We start from the raw sequence: 16,959 nt of genomic DNA on the forward strand, positions 1-16,959 counted from the left end.
TGGATTACAAATGCACAGAGAGCTGGGAATACTTGGTGATAGGTGTGCTAGTTCATTGTTTTAAGCAGCAACTTGAGCTACATACTTGCAAATAGATATACTTGACGTTTGCTACTTGGTGGATTGAGATGGCAGGCTGTAGCATTATGAGCAGATGTGACTGGAGTATCTACTCATGAGCAAAGTTGGATTGTTAGATCCTTTAATGGATCTGTTCATGAGTAGACATGGGCACAAACAGCATTACGAATGAAAAAAACCCATGAACATGCCGCTCAGCTGCTCACGAACAGGCTGTTCGTGATGCGCCACTCCAGCCGAACAGGCGGTCGACGCAAGCCTTGTTCGTTGTGCTCAGCCACCATTCGGGAAGCTAGACACTCAGGCACCTTCAATCAATTGCCTCGGCAACGGAGTGGGGAGTGCCTGAACTCTGCACTCCCTCTGTCTCCCCGGACACCCCAATCAAAGGCCAGCTTATCATGATGGGCAGGTCTTCCTTCCAAGCGTGGAGCTGCAAATCGGTTACAATTGGTAACGTGGGAGCAGACACCAGGTGGGGAGGGGGTTGTTCTGTGGCCATGGAAACTCCAATCTCATCCCTGCAAACCCTGTTAGGCCGTTCTGACTGCCAACCACAGGCCTCCTGTGTTTCTCAATCACTCTTCAGCTTATAAAAGGGCACTGCGCTCCGAATTCTGGTTTCACTTTCAGCAAGCAATGGAGTGGGAGGAGAGAGTGACAGAGTGCATTGGAGCTGGGCTTTTTTCTGTATGTGGTGGGTGGGATAGGGAGCTATCCCCTCTGGTTCCAGGGCTGCTGCCAGGCCCTGGGGCCAAGCTCAGTGGGCACCTCGGCTGAGGGCTCACTCTGATTATTAGTGCCTTATCTGATCAGGTCTCTGGGAATATTGGGCTAGGGCTCTGCCCCCTCCCTCCAGGAATGTATAACTCCGAGATCCATACTACAATCTTGACCAAACTTGGTGGTGGCTGGAGAAGAGCCCGCTGCACATTCTCTGTGAATATGGGCTCTGTAAGTGCTAACGGGTCCGGTTTGGCACCGACGAACACTGAACATGTTTGGGAACGGGACATGTTCGGGACTGGTCGGCTGTTTGTGTTCGTCGTCGCGAATGAACACCGAACAGCATGTTTGGGTTTTTTCCCCCATTCGTGCCCATGTCTATTCATGAGCAAGCGCCCTATCTTGCTCTTTTAGATATTAAGTTTATAAGGGACATTCCAAAGAGCTTTTTTGTGTGAATGCAGACTTCCTATGGGGAAGTTAGTATCCTGCTGAAGAGAAAACAGTTTCCCTTGTAATAAAAATTAAACGTGAATTTCTGATCCAAAATGCATTCTGGATTAAGATACAGACTGCGCTGACTTTCCTTTAATAGTTTGGGATATATTCTAGGCAGAACAGCTGAAGCATATATGCTTCACTGATACAACTAACAATCTGAGTCACATTTAACTTTTTAAAGGTACCCTGAGCATTTGACTAGTCTCACAGAACTGTGCTATCTTAAGATTTAAACTGATTGAAATTTTATTTGCAAACATGTTTTATCTGTAACATTTTACTAATTATTTTGAATTTGGGTTATTGTGGCTAACCATGATGAAACTTCTTGCATTCATGGGATGCAAACTTCATTTAAAAAAAAATTCTTATTGTTTTTCCCACACATCACTGGGCATAACTGTGGAACGCTATGTTGTGGTTGATTGTTAAATGAATACTGGTTGAGTTTGGGTGGCTTTACAATGAATGTCTCTGAGTAACCTTTACCAACAGGTTTTTTAAAAAATTTATTACACAGTTCCACGTCTGTCAAAAGAAAAATGGCTTTCAGTAAAGGATATCGTATCTATCATAAATTGGATCCACCACCATTCAGTGTGATAGTGGAAGCCAGAAACAAGGAAGAATGCCTCATGTTTGAGTCTGGAGCTGTGGCTGTTCTCTGTAAGTTAAATAACTCTCCAAATATAACCAGATGGTTAGCTTGATCAAAACTCATAACAGTGAAACATGGAAGTAGATGAACAATTGAGTCACTATGTGTGTTCGGTCAGTGTATTAACTCTTCTGAATGTTTCACAATGTTTTGTTGAAAGGGGTTGTGTTCTACTACAGTCTTTAAAATAGCAAATTTATTGTTATCTTAAAAATTGGTGTAAAACTCTGCTCAGTGTAATCCTATTGATAACAGCTAGACATTCTGTGATAGACTGGCTCAGTTAAAGAATCATTCCAAACTACTATGGTTTAAGAACCTAAACCATGATTGGAACTTCAAAGCATGGTTCAGAGCTGCTTTGTCTGCTTTCATTTTTCATAATGCTGAATTGTAGCACAAATCATGACGCAAACCAGCTTTAAGCCATGATTTCTGATTCTAGTTTGGCTAATTGAAAAGTCTGATTTTCAGTACAGACATCACACGATGCTATGGTTATGTTTTGGGGAGGGGGCATAGCTCTCTGTTAGAACATTTGCTTGGCATGCAGAAGGTCCCAGGTTCAATCCCCAGCATGTCCAGTTAAAAGGATCAGGTAGCTGGTAATGTAAAAGACCTCCAGCTGAGACGCTGAAGAGCTGCTGCTGTTTTGAGTTGGCAATACTGATGGACTAATAATCTGATTCAGTAGAAGACAGATTCATACATGTGTTTCTTAACCATGTTATGATATGATGTTTGAACTCATCTGCTGTAACACATGTTAATTTGCTCTGATTTTTTTTCAGATTCTTTATGGTTTACAGCTCTTTAAAATACCTTACTTCTATTCTCATCAAAATATAAAAATATATATACTGTGCATTTTATTCTAGTTCATATTCTGGCAGGTTCTTCATCCTTCCATGTAAAAACAGAGATTTTCCTTCAGTAGGATGTTTAATGTTAATTCAGTCATTTAGCAAAGTCAACATGATGAGAGGAAGCCATCATAATGAATACTTTGGAAAGCTCTTAACAGGTTTAACAGTATGAACTCAAAACATTCCTGCTTTTTAATGAAGTCCCTTGTCCAGTGTTGTCTCTACTGGGTGCACTGTTCAGATAAATATAAGTATCTTTCTCTTATACTCCAGATCAAGAGACTGATCATTACAATAGAAAGAATTTGACCAAACTTTCTTTTTATAAGTGATGTTAAATTTTAGAAAGTGAATAACATTTCCAGTAGTTGCTCCCACTTGCAAATCCATTGCTTGACTAATGTTTGATTTTCTTACATGATATAAACATATTATGAAACAGGTATCATCCCTGTTTTTAAGTCACATCTTCTATGTGCATTAGCAAAATTGATTTATCATATTAATGCTTTTAATGTAATTTGAGTTAATTTCTTGGTTCTGAATCAGTCTTATTAACATTGGCAGCTTAGCAATGTTTGATAGTGACTTTCTGCTCTAAGGCTTGGTTATAATAGATGCTTCTATTGTATATGCATCTGTTTTCCTGTGTCTTAATATGAGGCTTGATGTTTGAATATAATTGTCTCATGTTATTTACCTTCTAAATTTGTTACATCTGGCACAATACATTTAGGTTCAAGTATAATAACTGTCCATAGTTTGCTGCTTTGTGAACAAGTGTGTTGAGGGTCTTTTGGCTTATGTCCTCCTTCCTTTCCTCATGCATGGCCAGCTAATGAGTGGCTTGCTGTAAAAGCAGAAGTAACAAGTGCTGTTGTGTTTTAACCACAAGCTATATGGTTGATGCTTTTTCTGCAAACCAGAATTTCAAATTGGAGACAAACCATTGGGCTGGATACTACAACTATGCAACTAGAAGGAGCTCACACAACAGGCTTTTCCCTGCCCTCCCCCAGAAGTCCTTGTGTGCCCAAAAAAACCCCTTTAGGGTAAGGGATCTTTGTGGACAAAATGTTTCAGATCACTGGAAGCTGCATTGAGGCAGAGAAGTCAGGCTGTGGAAAGGGGAAGCAAAAAAGATCCTGTTGTGCAAGCTGCTTCCATTTGTGCAATCCAATTCCACTGTTTAGAATCCTGATTTGCAAGGACAGTGCAGTCCGTAGTTTGTTTGGTAAGTCGTAATATCAGATCATTTATTTTTATTTATACTTAGCTGTTCTCCCTAATGGGGACACAACATGGCTTACAAAATCACTTTCCACATCTACTTTATCCTGATAACAACAATCCTGTGAGATAGGTTAGGCTGAGAGAAAGTATCTGGCCTTAGGTCACCCAGTGAACTTTCATGGCAGAATGATTTAAACCTGGTTCTATGGGATCATAGTTTGACACTCTTAGTAAACCACTATAACAAAGATACAGCCTGTACATCAGTGTGATGCAGTGGTTAGAGTATCAGGCTAGGATCTGACAGTCCCAGGTTCTAGTCCCCATTCTCCTGTGAAGCTTGCTTGTGCCAGTTACCATCTAACCTACCTCACAGGGCTAGTGAGGAAAAACCGTGTAGGCCATCTGAGATTGTTGGAAGAATGGTGAGATAAAAATGAACCAAATAAAATGTTTTAGACTTTTTAGACACGTACCCTTAAAACCATTTCAGATATTCTGTGTGAGAGAGTTCTTCCTAATTATTCAAGGGTCCTCAATGTGATGCCCATGGATGCCATGGTGCCTGCTGACATTGTTCCTGGTGCCCACCAAGTGTTTTTAGAAAGTGGGTGGAGCCTGGTGGAGCTTTTGCTCAGCAGGGAATTGGAGATCTGATTGTCTGTGTAGATTTTTAAAACATTGCTTTGGCAGCAGCTGCTACCACGGCACAAATATCTTCACTATGTGACTGAAGGTAAGCTTTGTATGTGTAAGAAAATATTTTTAAACAATATGTTCGTTTAAAAGGCATCCCGTGAAACAGAGCTTCTTTCTGAAATGTTGAAGAGTTACTATTAGAGTCATGCAACAAACATAGAGAACAAGAAAAAACACAGTTCTAAACATAACACACTAACAATACATGTATCTATAAAATTAAGAGGAAAAGAAAAAAGAAAACAAAAAAACCCTAAATTACACTACAAGTTGAGTTCCGATTTTCTCCGCAACAAGTATTTTCTCCACAACATTTCTAGAGTCCCACTTGTTCTAAGTTAGTCACAAAACCCCTCTTTTTTCTATTGTTCCTGTTTCTTAATCCATAAATCCAGATGTCATCAAATCCTTGTTAACCATTTCATGGAAAAAGTCTATTAACGGTTGTTGTTTCTTGTGTTGTGGTGTGTAGTTTATAGTTTAAATAAAGAAAATTTTAATATGAGAGTCATGTATAACCTCGCTTCCTGACATTTTGTGAATAGTTCTGCCTCCTGTGGGAGCCATTTTGTAGTTGAGTCCACTTCCTGTGGCATTCATTTTGTTATTGTGCCCACCACCCTGTGACAGAATTCCTCATGGTGCCCACAGGCTCAAAAATGTTTGGGGACCCCTGCAGTAACTGATGTTTTTCTTTTAGCATGAACGCATATCTGCTCAGTTAATTATTGCAACACAAACTTCTGTTTGTGCTACAGCTGCTGTAGTGGAAGATAGAACCAAGCTGCCAGTGAAATATAACACCTTGCATTTACAACACTAAGGCAAGAGTGCATTGACAGCCTTAACAATAAATTCAGGGTTACAATGTATATGCCAGACTTCTGGTGATACAATGAAATATCTGTACTTGAATTATTTAAATATAACTAAGCAAGAGAGTAAAATCTCTAGGGCCTTTTGAAGTTAAGTGGACCTGTTGAGAATTAGAAATGACTGCTTGTGTGAATTAATACAACAATATAGCCCATGTCTGTACATACGCAGAAGTATTAAATATCTTCCTTCTTTAGAATGCTTTTTAAAGAATGAGAATGCTTTGTGTGTTGCCTTTTGAATGTAGAGTTTTTTAGAATTGACTTTAGTAACTGCAGATCGTCGTCGTCCTTCTGTGCAGCCCCACATTGGGACTGCGCAGGCGCAAGCCAGCCGCGGAAAAGATTTTTCTAGCTTTTAGAGATGTGAAGGGGACGTTCGGAACCACCGCGCATGCGCGCCGGTGTTCCCGCCAATTTTGAATGTATATATATCCGAACGTCCCCGGCATTCCCTCAGTTCCTTTTTCGCCGCCGTCGAAAAGGTTCTTCTTCTAGCGTTACTTGTCTTCTCTCTCAGCGTCTCTTCGGAGTTTTGTTCATCGAATACTGTGCTGTACGATATTTTCCTGCGTCCATCTTGAGGGAAATATCATTCCGGGATGTCTTAGACAGCTTTATTTAAGAAATGTCTGAAGTGCAGCAGGAAGATGACCCACTCGGATGGCCATGAGCTCTGTCTCGTCTGCCTTGGTGAGGGGCACATTGTGGAGCATTGTGCGGTGTGTATGTCCTTCACCCCGAAAGCGAGGAGCGATCGGAAGGCCAGACTCCGTGCCTTCTTGTGGGATGCCAACCTTCTCCCCCCCCAAGCCATCGGGTTCATCGGGAGATAGGCCCCGCTCCGCCGCTCCATCGCCGGCTCCATCTCGAAAATCGCTGGAGCCGCTTCCCTCGGAACTGACGGGGCAACCCGTTCCGGAGGGCCGATCTGACTCCGGTTCCGTGGATCGCCCTTCTAGCCGGAAGGCTAAAAAGCGTTCCTCATCAAAGCCGTCATTGAAGCCCTCGTCCAAAGCTTCGGCCACAGAGGCTTCTTCGGAGCCCCCACCAAAAAAGGCCAAGGCCAAGTCGAAACCTAAGAGCCGTGCGCCATCCCCGGCTCCGACTGTGCGGCCTGGTACGCCACCCGGACCGGTCCTGATTGATGACTATGTGGTGAGTCTTCACACCCCGTCTCCTCCTTGTACGCCTCCTCCAACAGCATCGGAGGATTACGTGCCATTCCCGCCTTTCCCGGAACATCAGTCGTTCGAGCGTTCCCTGCCGTCCGCCCCGGCACCTTCGGAGGCCTCCGTTCCGATGCAGTCTACCTCATCGGTTCCGGCGCCGTATCACTGGCCTGCTCCGGTGTCCGCTCCTCTACCTCCTTGGCAGCCTGTCCCGGGGATAGGGAACATGACCTCCTGGCAGGATTTCGTGGCCTGGTTCCAGCAGTCCGTGCCCTTCCTGCAACACCCTTCGGTTCCGCCATCTTCCCTTCCGGCTCAACCGCTCATGCAACCTGCGCCTGCTCGTTCTGCGGCTAGAGTGCACCTCCATCCCTCGGTTCCTGGGCCTTGTCCATCGGCTCCGGTCGGATGCCCGGCTTCAGTTCCAACGCAGACCCCGGCGGAGTTTTCGGATTCCGAGGATGAAGAGGGCCTGGCTTCCCCGTCCGATTACTCCTCGGATGTGGCTTCTGACCCTTCCCCGGATGACACCGTGGGTGAGCTCCATTCGTCGTCCCCAAATGACGACTACAGAATGTTTGCCAAACAGATGGTCAGGATGGCCGCTGCGCTGGAGATAGATGTTGCCACCACGACCTCCAAGCCTAAGAGCAAGCTGCTGGAGGCGTTGTATTCAGGGTCCCCCGCTTCGGTGGCGTTCCCTCCTGTGGAGGACTTTGTCGATAATGCTCTTGCGCTCTGGCAGACACCGGCATCCCTGCCGCCAACGGCAAAGAAAGTCGAAAGGTACTACCGCCTGAAACAGGACGACTGCCCATACCTTTTCTCTCACCCTAAGCCCTCTTCCATCGTGGCGGAGGAAGGTCAGGCTCGGTTCCGATACGGTTCCTCTTCGGCTCCGGCAGACCAGAAAGGCAGGAAGCTGGATGGCATGGGCAGGAAGCTCTACTCGTCCGCGTCCTTGGGATTCCGTATAGCAAATTTCCAAGCTATAATGGGATCCTATAATTTATTCTTGTGGAAAAGGCTGTCCTCTTACCTCTCCGACCTCCCGGAGGATCGCCGCCACCTGGTTAAGGCCCTTCAAGCCGAGGCCATGAAGCTGTCAAAGCAACAGATGACAGTGGGCAAGGACGCCGCCGACTCTGCAGCACGAGCGATGGCGACTTCGGTGGTCCTGCGTCGACATGCCTGGCTCCGGTCCACGGCCCTGCCGCCAGAGAAGAAGGCGAAGGTGGAGGATTTCCCGTTTGAGGGGCCCCAGCTCTTCTCAGAAAAAACGGATGAGTCCCTCTCTGATGAAGAAAAACCAGCAAACGGCCAAGTCCCTGGGAGTTGCTCCTTCAGCACAGCCGTCGGGCCCGAGGTATCGTTACGGTCGGTTCCGATCCTACCAGACCCCTTACCAGCCATCCCAGCAGCGTCAAGGGCGTTTCTTCTCGGGCCAGTCCTATGGCCACCGATCCTACTCGGCCCAGCAGTGTCATTCTTCCAGGTGCTCCGGCCGGTCCAAGGGCAGGCAGCAGCCCCCCTCACCTAAACCATCGGCCTCCGTGCAGAAGCCTTCTGTCTTCTGACTAAGCCTGAACGCTCCCCAGTTGGCCTCCAAGGACACTCTCGCTACTGCCCGGTTCTTGGACAGGCTTCGGCCTTTTTTGCCCTGTTGGCAGCTTGTTACCTCTGACACTTGGGTCCTGTCTATTGTGACCCGTGGTTACAAATTGTTATTTTCTGATGCACCTCCCCTTTCTCTTTCTCCCCGTTGTTCTCCATGTTGTAATGTTGTTTTACACAATAATGTTATGGAGTTGGTGAACAAAGGTGCTGTCCGGGTGGTCAATGTCGCTACTTCCCCTTGGGGATTCTATTCGAGATACTTCCTTGTGGATAAGAAGGATGGAGGGTCCCGGCCCATTTTGGACCTTAGGGGCCTCAACAGTTATTTAAAGGTTGAGAAATTTCGGATGCTGACCCTGGCACGGGTCATAGAGCTTTTGGAGGCCGGCGTTTGGCTAGCTATTCTAGACTTGAAAGACGCCTACTTCCACATCTCCATCTTTGAGGGCCGCAGAAAGTATCTGCGATTTGTCTATGGGGATTCGGTATATGAATATACGGTGTTGCCTTTTGGGCTGGCCTCTGCGCCCAGGGTTTTCACGAAGTGCATGGCCACCGTGGTGGCGTATCTGCGGTCCAGGGGATGCTTTATCTACCCATACCTGGATGACTGGCTCCTGGTGGGACCCTCGGCTGACTCTCTCCAGGACCATATTGCCCTCACCTTATCTGTACTAGCTAGGTTGGGCTTGGTGGTTAATGGGGATAAGTCTATCTTAACTCCGGGCACAGCCATTAGGTTTATAGGGGTCCATTTCGACTCGCCACGGGGCAGAGCCTACTTACCCCCGGATCGCTTGACCAGGCTTTCCTCCCTAGCCCGTCACTTCTTGCACAACCGTTTTCAAACTGCCCTCCTAATTCAAACACTGCTGGGCCTTATGTCCTCCACAGGGGTAGTTTTTTCCGCACGCCTGCATATGAGGCCTATGCAAAACTGGTTCGTCCGGAGGTACAACCCCCTCACTATGGGCCAGCATCAGAAGTTCTCCATCCCCAGGGTGGTACAGCGTTCCTTGGCCTGGTGGACTGTCCCTGAGAACTTGTCCGAAGGTTGTCCTTTTGGCCCTTTCCTGGCAGAGGTCACCGTCTTAACTGACGCCTCCAACTTGGGATGGGGAGGCCGCTGTGGACAGCTCTCAGCCCAAGGCATCTGGTCCCCAACTGAGGCAACCATGCACATTAACCTCTTGGAGCTTAGAGCGATCCGTTACTCCCTTGCTTCTTTTGCAGATGTCATTCGGAACAGGAGGGTTCAGGTCCTGTCAGACAATACCACAGCCTGCTATTACCTCAACAAGCAGGGAGGAACGGTCTCGCTCAAGCTCTGCAGGGAAGCAACGACTCTCTGGAAATGGGCCATGGTCAACAACGTTCTTCCCAGGGCCGTGCACATTGCCGGGGAGCTCAACACCGCAGCAGACACGCTGAGCAGGGTGTTTCTGCCTCAACACGAGTGGTCCCTCAACAGGGCTTACCTCCACCAAGTCTTTCGCACGTGGGGTACACCACTCATCGACCTCTTCGCCACGGCCCACAACAAGCAGGCTCCGCTGTTCTGCTCCCGGGCCGGTATTGGCCCTCACTCCCTAGGGGATGCCTTCCAGATACCCTGGTCCCCAGGGCTCTTTTATGCCTTCCCGCCCTTCCCGCTCATGCACAAAGTCCTCTCCAGGGTCAGGGCCTTCAACACCCACTGTATCCTGATTGCCCCACACTGGCCTCGCCAGGATTGGTTCCCTCTCTTACTCTCCCTTCATCTTCGTTCTTCTGTGCCTCCACACATGGGGACTGCGCAGGCGCAGGCCAGCCGCCGGAGAATTTTCTAGAGCTTCCATGGCTCCGAAGGGGCCGTTTGTCGCGCGCCTCAGCGACCGTCTTCCCGCCCAAACGGTCACGTGATCCTCCAGCGACCAACGGCCCCTTCCCTCAGTTCTCTTCTTGCCGCCGCTTGGAGAGAACGTGAGCTTCGTTGCTCTGTGCTTTTGTGCTTCGTGCTTTACTCTAACTGATTGCTTGGCTTTTGACTTCGGACTTCGTGACCTCGACTATTCTTTGGATCTCGCTTTGGACTTTGACGTGGACTCGGTAATTTGACTCGGACTGTTTTTGACCCTTCTTTCGCGTGCCCCTGAAAATGGCCTCTACGGCTCTCTTCAAGCATTGCCTAAAATGCCACACTAAAATGGCCAAATCCGATGGCCATGATTTGTGCCTTTTTTGCTTGGGGGAGACCCACAATGTCTCGGCCTGTAGGATCTGCCAGGGTTTCACCAGCAAGGCCCGGCAGGATCGCAAGGCCCGGCTAAATTCCTCGCTGTGGCAGAAGGTCATGTCGGAGGGAACTCCGTTACGTCCGTCCAAGGCCGGCCCTAGCCCCTCTGCCGAACGGCAATCAAGAGCTGGCTCAGTGGCCTCCGCGAGGTCGGGGTCGAAACCGCGTCCCCCGAGTACCTCGGCGTCGAGAGCGGCCTCTCCAGCGCAGGGACCGGTGCGGCTGCCCCGTAGCGCGTCATCTACCAGGTCGGATCCGAGACCAGCTTCGGAACCGAGGATCCTGGTACCGAGTCCCCGGTCGGAACCGACGACCGGTTCGATCCCAATCAAGGCGAAGAGGTCGAAGCTGAGGTCCCCTTCGAAGGCGAGGAGCGCGTCGGTTCCGAGGTCTTCTTCGGAACCAGCGAAGAAGAAGAAGAAGACCAAGCATCATCGGTCGCCGCATCCCGCTCCTCAGGAGGAGGTCATCGTGCTTCCTCACACGCCTTCCCCTCATCTGGGCTCCCCGGAGCCAGAAGACATCTCCGTGCCGGTGCCGGATCCGATGGCCTTCGAGACGGTGCCCGCAGAATTCTCGTCGGGGCCGGAGCCGAGCCCGCACCGTCGGAGCCGACCATCGCTTCCCCTTCGGTCGCCGAGGCTGGAACCGAGCCCGTCTCCTCGTCGGAGCCGTCCGTCGCCTGCCCGTCTGTCTCCACCTCCGGTCGGTCGTGAGCGGCATGGTTCCGGGGACAGTGTCCGATCAGTCCGGTCCGCTGCGTCCCGGCATCGACAGGCTTCCTACCTCCCCTCGCCATACCGTTGCCAATGGGAGGGGGCACCTGCGGGCTTCTCCGTGTCGGAACCGAGGCCTTCGACATCGAGGTCGGCGTGGGCTCCCCCTCCGCTCCCGGTTCCGGAATCCCAGCTCGGTTCCGATGAGGAGGATGTGGAGAGCTTTGGCGGCTACCAGTCGGAGTCCTGGTCCGAACCATCGCCAGCTGAGGAGCTAGTGCCATCGGCGGACTCGCCATTCGAGGACCTCCGCATCTACGCCGACCAGATGGCAAGGATGGCCAAGGCTCTCGAGATGGATATCTCTTCGGCAGTCCCCCAGACCAAGGACAAGCTCCTCAAACGTATTTACGGGGACAATCCGGCGTACGTTGGCTTCCCCATGCTCGAGGGTATTGAGGAGATTGTGGAGAAGGTGTGGCAGGTGCCCTGTGATCAACCTCCAACATCCAAGCGCATCGAGCAGCTTTACAAGATCAAGCAGGGCACCTGGCCGGCGTTGGTGAAGCACCCTCCACCTTTCTCCTTGGTCACAGAGGAGTTCAACCCCCGACGATCGGGTCACTCCTCGGTGCCTGCCGATAAGGAGGGCAAGAAGCTGGATGCCATGGGCAGGCGCCAGTACATTGTCTCTTCACTGGGTCTGAGGATCGCCAACTACCAGACCATCATGGCAGGGTACCAGCTGTACCTCTGGGAGAAGTTGGCATCCTATACCCGAGACCTCCCTCCTGAGCAGAAGGCTGTGGTGTCCCTGCTGCAGACGGAGGCTGTGAGGCTGTCTAAGCAGCAGATGAACGCTGGGAGCCACGCTGCTGACACTGCTGCTAGAGGGATGGCGTCGGCGGTGGTCCTCAGGCGCCACTCTTGGTTGCGGTCGACGGCCCTGTCCCAAGAGGTGCGTTCCAGGGTGGAGAGCATGCCCTTTGAAGGGGACTCGCTGTTCTCCAAGTCCACCGACGAGACCCTGAAGAAGAAAAAGGAGGACAGACAGACGGCGCGGTCTTTGGGTCTGGCTCCAGCGGACAAGCCCTCCTCCAGGTCACGGTACGCTCCCCGGTCTGGCCCTTACCATTACCAGGGCAGATACCAGCAACAGCGGCCGGGCTACCAGCAGTATCCTGCCTACCAGCAGCGGCCTTACCCTCCCGCACAACAGCAGAGGAGGCGTCGGCCCTTCAAGCCTCGTCAGGCACAGCAACCGGCCCAGCAGAAAGATCAGCAGGGCGCCGGGAGGCAGTACTGATGGGTCGCGCCAGCCGTATCCCCGAACTTTTCGGACAGACTTAGTCCACTCCTCTCTGAGTGGGAGTCAATAACATCTGACTCATGGGTCTTAACTATTGTTGAACTGGGATACGGGCTGGAGTTTGTTGAGCTGCCTAGATGCAGTTCACCCCTGACAGCTGTCAATAACACTATGGCCGAGCTGGATGCGGAGATCGTGTCGCTCTTGGCCAAGGGTGCTGTGGAAGAATTGCCCTATGAGGACTCTGTGAAGGGTTTCTTCTCTAGGTTCTTCCTGGTCCCTAAGAAGGATGGGGGCTTACGCCCCATTTTAGATCTGAGGGGCCTTAATGCCTTCCTCAAGGTGACCAAATTCAAAATGGTAACGTTGGCGGCTGTGATCGCCTTGCTGAAACAGGGGGATTGGTTTGCGGTTCTTGACTTAAAAGACGCATACTTTCACGTGGGCATACGGAAGGAGCACAGGAAGTACCTGAGCTTTGTTTACCGGCAAAGGGTTTTCCGGTATAAGGTGCTCCCCTTTGGCCTGTCCACTGCCCCACGAGTGTTCACTAAATGTGTGGCCCCTGTGGTTTCCTTCCTACGGGAAGAAGGCTGTACCATCTTTCCGTACCTCGATGACTGGCTCATCGTGGCTGAATCGGAGTCTAGGCTGGTGCAGGACATTGCCTTGGTACTTAGCACTTGCCAACGCCTGGGGCTCCTGGTGAACTTGGAAAAATCCAAGCTGGTGCCCAACTGCAAGGTGTCCTACATTGGTGCACTGTTAGACTCTGTGGAGGGTAAGGCTCTGCTCCCCTTGGAGAGGGCTCGGTCCCTAAGGGGTCTAGTGTCCATGTTTAAAAGAAACCGGTTCCAGTCTGTGCGCACTATCCAGTGCTTACTAGGGCATATGGCAGCGGCCACCTCTGTGGTGCCTTTCGCTAGGCTGCGTATGCGCCCTCTCCAGAACTGGTTTGTGCGGAGGTACGATGCTCTGCTGCACCCTCCGTCCCTCAAATTCTCTATCCCGAGGGTCATCCTCGGCTCCTTGGACTGGTGGCTGTCTGATGACAACTTGTTTAGAGGGACCCCTTTTGGGTATCAACACCATGACATCACGGTTACCACTGACGCCTCGCTGTTGGGATGGGGGGCTTACTGTGGTGATGTGTCTGTGCAAGATGTCTGGTCTGAGAGGGAAAAGACCCTCCATATTAATGTGCTTGAACTAAGAGCCATTCGTTTCGCACTTGTGTCTCTTACAGCACTGCTGAAAAATCGTCAGGTGTTGGTGCAGACGGACAACACGACTGCCATGTACTACGTGAATCAGCAGGGGGGCACAGTGTCCATGGCCCTGTGCCGGGAAGCCACACTCACTTGGCAGTGGGCTATCAGGAACGGCGTGTCGCTCCGTGCTATACACGTGGCTGGGTCAGACAATGCCCGGGCAGATGCCCTCAGCAGGGTCCCTTTACTGGACCACGAGTGGGAACTGAACGTAGAGTGCGTTGGGCCGATCTTCCAGATGTGGGGTCACCCGGTGATAGACGTATTCGCCACTGCGGCGACCACCAAGGCCCACACGTTCTGTTCCAGGGCAGGGAGCGACCCCCTCTCTATTGGGGATGCCTTCCAGTTTACGTGGACGCAGGGCTTGCACTACATGTTTCCTCCATTCCCCTTGATTCCCAGGGTCCTGTGCAAGATAGAGGAAGACGGGACGGACTGCATCCTGGTGGCCCCCTTCTGGCCACGGCAGGTTTGGTTCCCGAAGCTCCTGCAGATGTCCCAACGGACATATGTGAGTCTGCCCCCTCGGCAAGACCTTCTCCTAAACGGGAGCCTGGTCCACCACGATCCCAGGAAGCTGCACCTAACGGCTTGGCGGATCGTTCCTCCCCGATAGGCTTTACTGACGAGGTACAGAGGGTCCTCCTGAATGCTCGTCGGCCATCCACTAGGCGCGCTTATGCGGCCAAGTGGCGCAGGTTTGAGCTCTGGGCACTTGCCAGGGGAGTGGTGCCCGATAGCAGTCCCTTGGGGGTTGTGTTCGAGTATTTGTGCCACTTGCGTGGCCTGGGCTTGAAGGTGTCCTCCCTCAAGGTCCACCTGGCAGCGATATCAGCTGCTCACAACCGAGTTGAGGGTGCTACGGTGTTTTCTCACCCACAATCCCGCCAGTTCCTTAAGGGCATGTACAATCTTTACCCACCTGTGTCGGCGCCAGTGCCTCAGTGGTCGCTGTCCTTGGTGCTCTCACGTCTCATGTTGCCTCCATTTGAGCCTATGGCTACATGCCCCTTGGATATGCTATCCTACAAGGTAGCATTCTTGGTGGCCGTCACATCGGCCAGAAGGGTCAGTGAGCTGTCTGCACTGCGGTCTGACCCTCCCTTTCTTGTGTTTCATCCCAACAAGGTGGTCCTGCGTCCCTGCCTCGGGTTCCTGCCCAAGGTGGTGTCCGCCTTCCACCTCTCGCAGGATATCTCACTGCCTGCGTTCTTTCCTCAACCTTTCTCTAAGGGGGAAAAGGCCCTCCATTCCCTAGACTTGAAGAGGGCCCTAGCCTATTACCTGGATAGGACGAAGGGATTCCGCTCCTGTCCTCACCTGTTTGTATGTTTTGGGGCCAAGGACAAGGGTAACAGGGCTTCCTCACAAACCCTGTCTAGGTGGATTGTGACGGCCATTAGCAAGGCCTATTCCCTGGCAGGGGTGGCTTGCCCGCTCCATGTCAGAGCCCACTCCACGCGGTCCCAAGCATCCTCTTCTGCACTCCTCAGGGGGGTGCCCCTGGTTAACATTTGTAAAGCAGCCACATGGTCCTCTGCAGACACCTTTGTCAGGCATTACGCCGTTGATGTCAATGCGGAGCAAGATGTATCTGTGGCCAAGGCTGTCTTACACTCCCTTTTTTCCTGAGGGAGTTTTGGAATGACTTTCTTGGCGTACCTGCTGGGTACCCTTGAGTGAAAGTGTGTATATATGTACCTGGGGGTGTGTATATATGTAAATGTTGAGTATTTATGTGTCCTTGCACAGTTTTTTACATAGATGTATATATGCATATCTATTTATTGTTGTTCTTGTTTGTTCAATAAAATTGTGTTGGACTTCACCCCCGCCTTCCTTATTGTGTGAAGCTTGGTACACTCCCATGTGTGGAGGCACAGAAGAACGAAGATGAAAACAGGGTTAACATACCTGTAACTTATGTTCATCGAGTTCTTCTGTGCTGACACACAACCCTCCCTCCTACCCCGCTGTGAACTCCAATGCACGATATTGTGATGGCTGTAACGGAAATTGGTGTTTTTAAGGTGTTATGGCTGAAGTGTGTTGGTCAAGCGGCGGCAAGGGAGAACTGAGGGAAGGGGCCGTTGGTCGCTGGAGGATCACGTGACCGTTTGGGCGGGAAGACGGTCGCTGAGGCGCGCGACAAACGGCCCCTTCGGAGCCATGGACGCTCTAGAAAATTCTCCGGCGGCTGGTCTGCGCCTGCGCAGTCCCCATGTGTGTCAGCACAGAAGAACTCGATGAGCATAAGTTACAGGTATGTTAACCCTGTTTTTCACGGGGACAATGCCTAGCGCTGCCACCGGCCCCGGACCTATTAATCAGGGACGGGGTCAGGCACCACAATGTGGCAGTTCTGAGTCTGGCTGCCTGGCTCCTGTGCGCTCCGGAGTAGGCCTCTCCTCAGAGGTTCTTAAGGTCATTCTGAATGCCCGGAAGCTATCAACCAGGTTATCCTACCAAAGGAAGTGGTCGCGTTTTTCCAGGTGGTTGGCCCCAAAAGGGGTTTTTCCCTTTGCTTGCCCCTTACCTATCGTTCTGGACTACCTCCTGGATTTGTGCTCACAGGGTCTTGCTTTCTCGAGCATTAAGGTACACATGGCTGCGATCTCTGCTTTCCATGAGCAGATTGATGGGAAGACCGTTTTTACACACTGGCTTTCCAAGCAGTTCCTAAAGGGCCTGTTCAAGACCTTCCCTCCTAGGGCCCCGCTGATTCCTCAGTGGAGTCTGTCCCTGGTTCTCTCCCAGCTGATGCTCCGGCCCTTTGAGCCCCTGTCCACCTGTCCCTTACCTTTGCTCACACAAAAGGTAGCCTTTCTGGTGGCAATCACGTCCTCTAGACGTGTTGGGGAGCTGTCTGCCCTGCGGTGTGACCCTCCCTTCCTGCAGTTTTTCCCTGGTACAGTCATGCTCCACGCTAGCATGGAATTTCTACCCAAGGTGGTCTC

At 50.9% G+C, this 16,959-nt stretch overlaps 1 protein-coding gene across 2 annotated transcripts in view; it reads left to right on the forward strand.

Annotated features, from left to right (window-relative positions):
• Positions 1-16,959, forward strand: part of SYNJ1 (synaptojanin 1) — a 151,325-nt gene that overhangs the window by 1,565 nt on the left and 132,801 nt on the right. For both annotated transcript variants that reach the window (XM_054974778.1, XM_054974779.1), the window contains exon 2: positions 1,829-1,974. In XM_054974778.1, the coding sequence (XP_054830753.1) occupies positions 1,851-1,974 (124 nt within the window). In that variant the 5' untranslated portion in view covers positions 1,829-1,850. The remainder of the gene's footprint in view (positions 1-1,828; positions 1,975-16,959) is intronic.

This window comes from Eublepharis macularius, chromosome 3, assembly GCF_028583425.1.
Source record: "Eublepharis macularius isolate TG4126 chromosome 3, MPM_Emac_v1.0, whole genome shotgun sequence".
NCBI classification, from domain to species: Eukaryota; Metazoa; Chordata; class Lepidosauria; order Squamata; family Eublepharidae; genus Eublepharis; species Eublepharis macularius.